The 12,323-nt window shown below is 40.2% G+C and overlaps 1 protein-coding gene across 1 annotated transcript in view; it reads right to left on the bottom strand.

Annotated features, from left to right (window-relative positions):
- SVEP1 (sushi, von Willebrand factor type A, EGF and pentraxin domain containing 1) overlaps window positions 1-12,323 on the bottom strand; it is a 162,162-nt gene that overhangs the window by 96,575 nt on the left and 53,264 nt on the right. Inside the window, exons 6-8 of the mRNA XM_053656411.1 lie at window positions 3,224-3,403; window positions 1,917-2,114; window positions 297-415 (exon numbers count right to left, since the gene is read on the bottom strand). Coding sequence (XP_053512386.1) covers window positions 297-415; window positions 1,917-2,114; window positions 3,224-3,403 — 497 coding nt within the window. The remainder of the gene's footprint in view (window positions 1-296; window positions 416-1,916; window positions 2,115-3,223; window positions 3,404-12,323) is intronic.

Here is a 12,323-nt window from a genome sequence, read left to right as displayed (position 1 = left end):
ATAAGTATTGTAACTTTAGACAAATTTGAAGCATTTTCTTCCAACTTGCTGTGTCTTTTAATTTAGAAATTAAAAAAAATACTTTTGTAGCCAAATACATTTGTCTTTTCCATTGTACTTTACAATTTTTAATGAAAAGCTCACAGCCCATCATTCTTCTATCAAATATGGATCAGTAGAGTGTAGAGAGAGAGAATGCTATCCTCAGAGTATTAGTAAGTCATCAATATCAAACACATTTATAGCATATTTAGAATCCATTTGAAAAAGGACACAAATATTCGCATAAATCTTACCTTTTCCCCGGAGTTGTCTTCAGCCGTTGGGATTTGCCAGGTGATGTTGGCAGAGTCTTGCTGTTCCTGAGTCTTGGCCTCTATGTCCTTAGGGCAGGTGATCCGGGGAGCCTCCACGTCTGACTCGGAAAACACACAGATCGATTAATAGGTCGATCATTAGTTCTACGTCATTGAAGAATGAGATACAACTACATTAATGCTCTGTGACTCAACTTTCCCATCTCCGCTCCTGGCTGACTGGGATGCACAGCTGCCTTCGGGGTGATCCATGTGTACCTGGCTTCCCAGGGTCTCGATGAACTGCCACCTGCCCACCTCAGCCTCGCCTCTCCACATCCCCTACTGGGATCTCTGTGCTGGGTGCTTTCAGTTGCATGAAAGATCCATGGTCGTTCTTCACCCTCTGCTTATGTTCCTTCATTTGCCTGAATCGATGCCCTGTTCCCCCTTTACCTGTTTAACTACTACTTGTCCTTCAGTTCTCAGCTTAAACACAAGCTTGTCAGGAAGCTCTCTCTGATGCCCCCGGTCCATTGTAGGTGCTCACTCAACAGGTGCCCGCTACTCTGTCCTTCCTAAGCATAAAACTCAACAGGCCATTTTGAAACTGAATTGTCTCCCCCTGAAAGAATTTAACTTCTTTGAATGTCAGGGTATCTTTTGTCCCATGGTGTTATATAATATCTGACATATAATAGGACCTGGATAAATAGTTTTTGAATGAAATAAGTAAATAAACAGAAAAAATCTGAATGTTTTCTGGCAGGATGGAACTACACTTTAAGACAAGGGCTGTCAACTAGAATGAATTAGTAGTGTAAAAAGATACTGTCAAAAAAAGATACTGTCAAAACAAACAAATTTAAGTCAATGATATTTTTTTACTGCAAAACTCTACAGTAGAAACACTGAATTAGTAGTGGCAAAATCACACATATCACAGTAATTATTGTAGAGTTAAGTTCTTCTTACATAATAAACTTCCTCATTTTAAGTCACATTAAATTAGGTCTTTTGTAACTTGCAGTGAAATATGTATGTCTGAATTGATTTAATTCATTTTCTTGTTTCTTTACAACTTTATTCAATTTGTGTTTTCATTTTCTCTGAGGGGTTTATACTTGACGAATTCCCCCCACAAAGTTGCATTGGTATATTGACTCTGAAAATTTGAAAAAATATTTGATTTTTCATTTGCATTTGAATAACAGCTTACTGGACTGGGAATTTAAAGTTTATATCCACTCTCTCTCCATATTCTTTGGACACAGCTTCATTTCCCTCTGCCATTTAGAGTGGTAGAAGAGAAGTAAAATGTGAGCCTGATTCTTGTTTCTTTTGTGCAATTTCTCTTCTTTTTCTGGAAAATTATTTAATACTTAGCTGATTTTCAGCTCCAATATTATCCAATGTCTTCTGTCCTTGCCTGGCATATTGCAGTTGGATTTTGTAAACCCATCATTTTGAAATAGGAATCCTCATAGTGTATAATGAGGTAACACCTTCATTTTATCATGAATTTGCAGAAAAAGTGGCAAAGAAGGACAGTCCCACAATGCACCAATACGTCATCATGTAGGAATTTGGTTTTTCATCTGACTAACCCAGGGGACCTACCTTTACAAACAGCTGTTTGAACTCTGGCGTTCCATTTTCCAGAGGTGGCACATCTCACTTCTTCTTTGACTCCAGATAAAATGAATCCTTGGGGGCAACTTAGCTGACAAATTGTCCCAGGTTTGGCTGGCTGCCTGCCACAGTTTGGGGGAGAAATGACGACATCTCTGGGCTTCTGAAAGGTGGGGCACTGGCGCTCTATGGTAGGGAAATGACAGAACGTTATTTGCGTCCTCACAAGTTGCAAATGCCACACATTTTCTTTACCCAACAAAAGTACTGACAATGCTTGTCAGGCCAACGTCTCGCAGTTCTCACAGTAGTCAGTATGTCATTGTTAATGAACTGGATCTTTGTTTAATAGTACCTTTTGTTCTTCTGTATCAGAGAGACTAGCTTCTTCTCGGTATTATAGCAGTGTTTCTGAGCCTGCGCAGTGAGGGTGGACTCTTGGACGGTTAATGAAACCCCAAGTATGCCCAACATCCCTGCTGGAGGGATGCACACTCCCTTGTGATCGCCCATGAATCCAACACTAGATCATAGCAGAATAAAGCTGCACATCAATCTGGGAGGAACTGGAATGCTCATAGTATCTAGTTTTCCCATCTTAGGTCCTGGAACTTCTCAATTTAGCCCATCCATGTAGTTCTTCATCTTCTCCATCTTTTGGAAGTTGGGTGTTCAGTACATACCTGTCAGTTCCCCTAGTTATACCGTATCTGACACCTAGTAAAGTTTCACTAAGTTGTAGCTATCACCATCTCATCATTACCATTATTACAACTGCTGATTGTTATTTTATCTGTAGTGTAACAAAGCAGAAAAGTGAAAGAGCTACTGAATTTATTCACTCCGGACCCAAATTCAGTAGTGAGATGTCACAACTCTCAGTGAAAGACAAGGCAGAAAACATGATGAAGCAGATTTTACGGTCTAGCTTAAGACTCACTGGTTCATAATTCTGTCCTTTGAACAACAAGGTAAAAGTAAATTGTGTTGAAAAAAGTGAAGGCATTATACAACATTTGCACTTTTGAAAAATCCACCAAAATTGGTCCCAATTAAAAAAAAAGGTTTTAACATGTAAAGCTGGAAATCTCAGTGATTTGGGAAATTGGAATCTGGAGTAGAAGTCTTATTACCAGTGGAGGGGAATAAAACAACATATTTATTTACATGCCTATATCTCTGTGAATCTGTATGTGTGGTTTTGATTTTACAGTCACTATGAGTCAATTCTTAGCTTTAGGTCCTCACAGAACACAGAGGAAATTGGAGAGAAATGGAAGCTTTCTGAGGCTTACCCACACAGCGGGGCTCTACGCTGTCCCACTGGGCGTTTCCTTGGCAGGTAAGCTTAGCACTTCCTTCCAGTCGGTACCCTTCATCACAGGTAACCAAACACGTGGTCCTGTAGGACATTTCCCCCGTGGAACAGCTGAGGTGGCCATGTCTGGGTTGGCGGAGACGAGGACATGTTCTTACTATATAAAATGAAAATGATTAGATTGCATTTTAATGAGTAAGTAGAAAAATAACAGTAGTAAGTTAAAAAATGCTGGCACAGTACAAGCAAGGAAAGGCCCTTCTCTTACAATGGCAAACAGTAAATAACATACCATTATTTTCTGAGTTAGTGTTAGGCAATTTAAAGCCTGTGTTTTACCAACACGTTACCCACGCAGTATGGCTGTGTTCAGCCCATGGGTGGGAAACTTAAACTGTCTCTAAGGAGTATGGCTTATCCAAGGCGGGTGTTGACAAAGGAGGTACCTGCAGCCCTCAGCTGGGCCTCTGCTGTGGTTTTCCAGGCTCTATTCCAGCAAAAGGAAGGGGACAGAGATTTCGGGTTCACGAGCAACACGATTCTCACATCTCATCGGCATGTCCTGGGCCTTTTAGTGATCGCAGCCTCTGCAAAGCCTCCCAGCCTCTGCCATCTTAAATGCCAGTATTCTACTCTCCGACCGCAATTCTTCTCCTTTCAGCCTCTTCACTCCTCTATTCCCGGACACTCACCGTAAATCCTAGTTCATGACCCTGACCATGACTGAAGCATTAACATCCTTTTCTTTGTTTTTTGCTTCTGTGGCAAAGAATGCTACTTGTCCACCCAAAAATCATTCAGCATAATTATATTCACAGTGAGAAGATAATAATTTCCCACCTCCGTGGCAAGGAATGACAGCCAATGAGATATAAGCTGAGGTTGTGTGAGACTTCTGGAAAAGCTATTCAGAGGGGACTGTCTCCACTGAGTAGGTACTTTTGTGCCTTCCTTTTCCTTCTCCTTCTTTGTCCTGAAATTAGGTCATGAGAAATAGTACCCCAGCATATTATATAGTATAAGTATAAGACACTATGGAATAAGTATTGTGCTCTTCAATGGTAGAACAAACAAACAAATAAATAAGTAAAAGAAGCTTGGGTCTCTGATGAGACCCAAGCATTATCTTGGGCATTATCTCATCAGCTTTGGCTTTTCTACTTCTCTTATTTTAGATGAGAGAAAAGTCAGTTGGCTTACGGCATTGTTATTTGCCACTCTGACACCAGCAGCTACACACAATTCCTAATTCCTTCTTCCCAGCATCCATTCACCTTTCCTTTGTTAATTCCCTAGGGCAAGGTCTCTCTCTTCTTTCTGCTCATGGGGTTTGTACATGCTCCAGCCATGCTCAAGGTTACAGCACGTGACGCAGAGCATGTGATCCCATGACCCTGGTCTGAGAAGTGAGCAGGTACAACTGGTGACACAGTTCCTTTCTCTGCCAGCTCTGAAACCACCATGAGAGAGCAGCCAGAAGGGTCTATACTAAGCCCTGGGTGCTGGAAATGCCTCTACAGGTCAGTCAGCCTCAATACCACCAGTGTGGAAGTGCCATGGAGTGTCCGGAGGAACCTGTATCTTCCCAGAGTTGCTACTTCTAACTTTCTATCCCCAACAGTACAACAGAGAAGCTACAAGAGAACACTCAGACTGCTCCTGTTTCTGAGGTTCCCAAATGATTCTGTGCTCTGAACTCTCCTGGCAAGATTCCCTCACCATCCAGCCCACCAACATTCCATAATGTGTCTTAGAGTCCATATCAGTTACTTCCACGATACCCTGTATTTCTGTTCATGACAATCTCTCAAGAAGCCCAAGGCTCCAAAGTTAGCCCTCATATACCAGGGTCATCCCCATGCAGCCCTGATTCAAGTCTAACTCACAAACTCTTCCATTTGTCCTCCAGAATACACACAAGACCAGTGTCCTGTAAATCCCCTCACATCCTAAACTTCCCTTTTGAACTCTTCTTTCACTTTTGTATCCTAATCAGAATATTATCTCTTACAGTCAGGGTCTAGAGCCAAGAGTGGTATCGTCTTTACCCTTTATTGCCGTCCCAGACCATTTTCTTTCCCTTCTTCCTAAAAACCTCCAGCTCCCTCAGAGTATCACCACATTGTATATCCAACATCCTTTTCCCCCACCACTGTCTGCTGACCTCTGGGCCACTTCTCATTCTTTGGAGATTTCATTCTTTTTCTCATTCATTCTCTCTCTCTCTACACACACACACACACACACGTTGGTGATTCCATTATCTATACAGATGATTATTGAAATATCCTTGAGTCATATTTTTCACTTCCCTTTTTCCAATGGCCACATCCTTTACCTGATCTCAGCCTCGTCTCTGTTGCCTTGCCCACTAGACTTCACCATCACCAATCCAAGTATCCGACTCTCTGACAGCAGCTTCCCATCTTCCCAGATCAGTCCCTTAGAAGCCTCAACTCTACCAATTTCTGTACTTTACTGGGGTCTTTGAACTATTGTGTGCTCTTTTTTTAAAGGATAAAATCATTTCTAAAGAGTTTATACCCATTCTACACTTCTTTCCCATTAGTTCTAGATTAGACCTGCTCCAATCAGGATTTCCAATCAGGGGAAGGAGAAAGAAATGGGAAAGAATAAAGAGAGGGAAGAAGAAGGTGAAGAAAAAAGGTGGGAAAAGGGAAAAGGTAGGTGGAATAGAGGAAGAGAAAGAAAGGAGAGAACAGGGAGAAGATGGGAAGGATGCAGAAGTCTAGGCGTAGGGAGGGGAAGGTAAATTAGCAGAAGGGGAAAGGAGAAGGCGAGGGTAGCACAGACCCATGGAAATGCACCCTCTCAGTCAGATGGTGCATGACTCCATCATAAACAGAGACATAGAGAGGAAAAGGGTGGATTCCCATTAAATAGGCCAAAGGGTGGGTGCATATAATCATTTTAATGGCTTACAGGTATGATCCTACAAGCATCACACATTATACCAAATCCAAGAACAGCCCCTACAAAAGAACAAAGCAGTGCATCCTCTCTTAGGCAGAAGTATTGCAACACTGGAGCCGGAAGACAACAGAGCAATCTCCGAACATTCTGAACAAAATCATCTGGACTCAAGAATTTTATTGGGACCCCAAGTAAGATGTATTTTTCTTCTTGTTTTCTGCATCTGCCAGTTTTTAACATCAAGCTCATGTTTATTTATAATACAAATTCACCTTTAAAATAACAGGAAAGGAAGTTGGGGCAAATATTCAGTGCATGTTCAACCAAAGCCACTGCTTGATAGAATCTATTGTGAAGGAACCAATTCAAGTGCTATTAGTCAGCAGAGCATAAATACTAGCTGCATTAAATATATGTTTAGGATTGATTACTCACTATAGAAAATTCAAGAATTAGATGAAAGGTGAGGCCATAAACCCTAGCTTTTCAATCCCTGGGTGGTTTGAAACAAAGTCAGCTCTTAATGACAACAGAGGAGAAATCTTTTGCCTTCCACACTTGATTTTTATTGTGTCCCTCATATAAGAAATGTTATTGAATGTGTACATCAAGGGTGTAGAAATCTTTTGCCTTCCACATTTTAACTACCACTGAGTATGTCCACCATGTATAGCACAGTGCCAGGTGCCAGGTGGGATTAAAAGATAAATACAAGCCCTGGCTGGTGTGGCTTAGTGGACTGAGTGCTGGCCTGTGACCCAAAGGGTTACTGGTTTGATTCTCAGTCTCAAGCACATGCCTGGGTTGTGGGCCAGGTCCCCAGTGGGGGGTGCATGAGAGGCAACCACACATTAATGTTTCTCTCCTTCTTTTTCTCCCTCTTTTCCCCTCTCTAAAAATAAATAAATAAAATCTTTTTTTAAAAGATGAATAAAATAAATTCCTATGATAAAAATGTATCAAATCTAAAAAACCATATTAAACACCTGCTTTTAGAGTCAATACTACTGCTTAAATCACTCTGGCTTTCGACCTGAGAAAGTTGGATCCATAAAGTCTGCCCACGCACAGGCCGTAGATCGGAGCTGGAGACTCCACAACACGCAAATCGTACTGCTTCTCAAGTGTTGGTGTGAATAGCTTTTCATTGTTCCTCGGGGCAAACAAAGGCTGTAATAATTCCTACCTAGTCTTAAACATTTTACATTCCTTTTCAATCAAGAATGACTATTTATTATCATTTTTAATAAGAACATGCTCATTTTTTAGGTTCCACTTACACATTTTGTATTGCAACAAGCTAAAAACCTCTGCAATAAATGTTTCTTGCCTTGCATTCATGTTAAAGCAATCCTTAAAAATTTATTTATTCTTCTTAGAAAACAGCAATTTAGGCTTTTAGAGAACAGTCTACTCTGTTGTAGACAATGTAAGAACCTGACCTTTTTTTAATTTTAAAGACTAATTAAGATTTTCCCTTGATATACATTATTAATCTCAAGATTCTGGCAGAATCTATACTCAAAATAAAACAAATATGATGTTAAATATAGGCTTGTCATTGTTGTTTCACCCTTTTTCTCAGAACAAATACTATCACAACATTTTACATACTGGGATGTTGTAGTGTATCTAGTTACTATTGAGAAACCACAAAGGAATCTTTGACAGTTCGTAAAGAAATGCATAATTCATTTTATAAAAAGAGTGTAAATTCTAATGAAGAGTGCACAGGAGGAATAAGAATCAAGCCCATTAATTAATATGTAACACTATAAAACATTAATGATGTAACATTAAATTCATAAAAACTCATATTTTACATTGGTCTTTCATTTTGGCCTCAATTTTTTAAAAAGATTTATTTATTTATTTATTTATTTATTTATTTATTTATCTTTAGAAGGGAAGGGAAGGAGAGAGGGAGAGAAACATCAATGTATGGTTGCCTCTCATGTGTCCCCTGCTGGGAACTGGCCTGCAACCCGGGCATGCGCCCTGACTGGGAATCGAACTGCAGTACTCTGGTTCGCAGGCCCGTGCTCAATCCACTGAGCTACACCAGCCAGGGCTGGCCTCAATTTTTAAAAAGGTTTTCAAGAAAAAAAATAAACTAAAATTACTCTCTGTCCTCATAATTAGATTTAAATTAGATCTGTAAAATATCACTCCAAAATACTCATCCTGGAACAGAAGTGAATCCCTACACAATCGTCAGTTTTCATATGATTCCAGATGCCCCAATTGTAAGGCACGCAATTTTATGTGCCACTAATACAGAAATATTTTAATAACATCTATAAAAAATGTAATGCCATTGGTATTAAGGTGCATCTCAGTTTCAGAGATATTGAAATGTAGGGGGGAAGTGTTTTAGAATTAATGAATTACGGTATGTGTTTAACAGAACAATACCTCAACTAACTAAACCCATTCATGAGGAGCCAGAGGAAGAATCTGAATACAGAAGTATCTTCATTAGGATAACTCTGTACATGGTAAGTTAGGTAGTTGCTTTGCAGGGGTGAAATTGAAGGGATCCGAGGAAGATCTATGGGGAAAGGGGCCAAATATTAACCTGACAAGCTTAGGGGAGGGCCTACATGGTGGTCTTACAAACTGAGAGACCCAAAATAACCACAAAGGATGGTCTGAAATGAAAACTAAAAGCAGTTCATGGCAGGCAGACACATCCTAGGCTGGTATCTTCCCCGAACAAAAGTCAGTCCTTACCTTGACTGAGCCTGTCTGTTGTCTTTTTGCATCTAAGATGACATACCTGTGGAATGTCAAGATCATTCCCTTCTTTCCTGGACCCCTGGGGGCATCATCTCCCACCAGACTGGAGACCTTCCAAGCATTTTTCAATGTATTAAGATTTGGCTTCCAGGTAATTGTTATTGCTTTGGCTTAAATAAACTCACAAAATTTCTCTACAGGTTTGAATGTTTCTTATGTTGACATTAGTAACATGTATTTCTTCAAGTTTCTGGTTATTCACCAGAGGTTATATAAGCAAGCACTGAAGGGGAAAAATGCATTCTGTGCCCGTAATGAACTCAGAGCAGAGGTGATAGACAAGGCAAGTAATAAAAGTAAGTGTGGTGGTCCTTAGTGTCACAGGTTGGCTCAGCTGGGAAACACCTTGTCAGAATCTGCTTGGGTGGACCAGGTTAGGGTTGGTCAAATGAAGAGCTTGCACTAGATTTGGACGGCGGAAGGAAAACAGAGCCATTGTATCTGGAGTCAATGACGGACAAAGGCAGATGTGTCCAGTGGGCCCGAAGCTTGTCTTCACTCGCCTCCACCCTACATTTTGACTGCTGAGCGCTAACCAAAGGTGGCCCCAGGCTCACGGCCTCATTCTTGGCTGTAGAGCATCAGGATGTGGTCACACAGAGGTGAAGCTTCTCTTAGACTCCCCAACAGGTCCCTCCCTTGTGGTTCTATGTCATTAGTCGGGCAGGCTTGGTTTCTCAGTGAACTTCTGAGTTTGGCAGTTAACTTCTCTGATACTCCGACTTCTCTTCTGGGACTTCCATTTTCCAGACCTTTCCAAAGTTGTATACGGCCTGGTTCCTAAAATCGGTTCCTTTTCCCCTAACATGCATGATGTGTTTCCTGTACTTCCCTGACACACGGGGCGCAGGGCTAGAACAAGCAGAAGACAGGTCTGCGGATGCACGTACAGAGGTTAAATGCCATCCTGCCAAGCTGAGGATGCTGGCAACTGGGAGGGCTTGTCTATAGGGACCAAGAGCAAAGGCAGGCTGATTGAACAATCAAGGCTGTCGCAACAAAGGGATGCCTTCCTAAGAGGGCGCATCCATTTCTTCTGTAGGACGCCGGGCTCAGGATGTGGACTGTGGAGGGTAAGAGGCAAGGCCAGTCCTTGTTCTATGGGGGTTGTCTGCCTGCTTTTCTACTCTCTTTGGAAGGCCAGTAAGTGGGAAGCTAAAATACAATGCTTTCCACCCTCTACCACGGAGTCTTTGGGAGAAAGGGTAGAGGTTTTGAAGATTTTATTTTATTTATTATTTTATTTTATTTTATTTTATTTTATTTTATTTTATTTTATTTTATTTATGTTATGATAATTTTATTTTATTTTATTTTATTTTATTTTATTTATGTTATGATAATTTTATTTTATTTTATTTTATTTTATTTATGTTATGATAATTTTATTTTATTTTACTTTATTTTATTTTATTTTATTTTATTTATGTTATGATTATTTTATTTTATTTTATTTTATTTTATTTTATTTTATTTTATTTTATTTTATTTTATTTTATGTTATTTTAGAGAGAGGGGAAGGAAGGGAGAAAGAGGGAGAAAGAGATCGAAGTGAGAGAGAAACATCAATTGGTTGCCTCTAATACGTGCCCCAACAGGGGACCAAATCCGCAACCCAGGCATGTGCCCTGACTAGGAACTGAACCGTTGACCTTGTACTTTGTGGAACAGCACGCAACCAACTGAGCCACACTGGTCAGGGGGTAGGGGTAGAAACTTTAAGTGCTGACTTTACAGGAACATTTCTTTTAAATTTAAATTTCTTTTTCTTTTCCAATTATAGTTTACATTCAACACTGTTTTTGAACTGGCTTCATCTATGCAGCATAGTGGCCAGACAATCCCAGACAAATCGTTCCCTCTGGTATTCCCAGTACCCACCTGGCACCATACCTGGTTATTACAACACTATCAACTAGGTACATTTCTAAGAGGTTGTTTTTCCCCTTTATTTTTATTGTTGATGTAATTGTTTCAGTAATGGGATGTGACTTTTTACCATTTGAGGTCATGCGACTGAAAATGCCTCCCCTTTGCCTTTCCACGTAAAGAGGAGCTTGTCTGAGTTTAAAACTCCATAGTCTAATGCTTTTCTTTCAGAATCCTGGAAACATACTTTTATCCTCTAATATGTGAAGTGGCTAATAAGGGGCTCCAGGCTAGTTTAACTGTTTTTCTTTTGTAGATAGTGTTATTTACTTCTAACTGTGAGACAAGCAAAATGTTCTATTTATTCTTCCAGGGCATTCAGAAATTTCGCTAAGATTATTTTCAGACACAGACCTGTTTTTAAGATTTTTTTTCCTGGCACACAGCAGGTGATTTTAAACTGAACGGCAAAGATTTTAGTTGTGCATATTTTCAAGATTTCAGATTATGGGTGTATCATTTAAACTCCACTCTCTGTCTAGACTCCTAGTATGAGAAGAGCCCATTCCCTGTGACTTCTCATGCCTCTTTAGCCTTTCATATCTAATCTATATCTATATCTATATCCGTATCTATATCTATATATTTGATCTTTGAAATTTTGCTCCGTTTTCAGAATTCTGTGAGTTGATTTTCTAATTTAATTTGGCTCTCATCTATGTCCACTCATTGTGTCAGCAACCTTTGCTTTTTTTCCTAAGAAGTATATTTGCTCTCAGATTTCTCCCATATGTTGGAATCCTGGTCTTATTTTAGTAATGTCATTGCCATCCCCACCCCCTTCCTTTCAGGTCTCCTTTGTTCAACTTGCCGATTCTCTTCATTTTTCCTTGTCTTTTTGTAGCTATAAATGAGACTCTGGACTGGGCCCTGATTTAAGCAAACTTGCATGTACAGATGGGTTCAGTATTTGTGGCTGATAAATATAAACAGCGGGGGTCTCCTGGGGCTTCATGGATGACCTTGCAGTGGTGAGTAGGTGGGCTTCCCTTTTGGGTGCCAGAGTCAGGAGAAGACTACCAGATGGAACTCCTTACCCTAACCCAGCGATCTCAGAGATAGGCGGTCTGGGAGCAAAGCGTATTGCCAAAGGGCGCCAAAGAGATGCGGTGAGGGTAGGTTGGCAGATTCAGAAAATACAACCACCAAAAACTCACAAACAAATCAGGATATCCAGTTCCATTTGAATTTTGTAAAAAATCATTAGACAATTTTTAGTATAAGTAGGTCTCAAATTTGGTATGGGATTCATACTGAAAAATTATTTGCTGTTTATCTGAAATTCCTATGTAACTGGGTGTCCTGTGTTTTATCTGGCAACCTTAAGTCAGGGGTGAATACTGTACTCAGACGCTGCAGGGACAGAGATCCCAAGACCTTTGTCTTGCTCCCCTCTGACCTATTCTCACGTAGCC

This window comes from Artibeus jamaicensis, unplaced genomic scaffold (genome assembly GCF_021234435.1).
Source record: "Artibeus jamaicensis isolate MK-2021 breed Jamaican fruit bat unplaced genomic scaffold, CSHL_Jam_final scaffold_1964, whole genome shotgun sequence".
NCBI lineage: Eukaryota > Metazoa > Chordata > Mammalia > Chiroptera > Phyllostomidae > Artibeus > Artibeus jamaicensis.
This window is presented reverse-complemented; position numbering and strand designations above follow the sequence as displayed.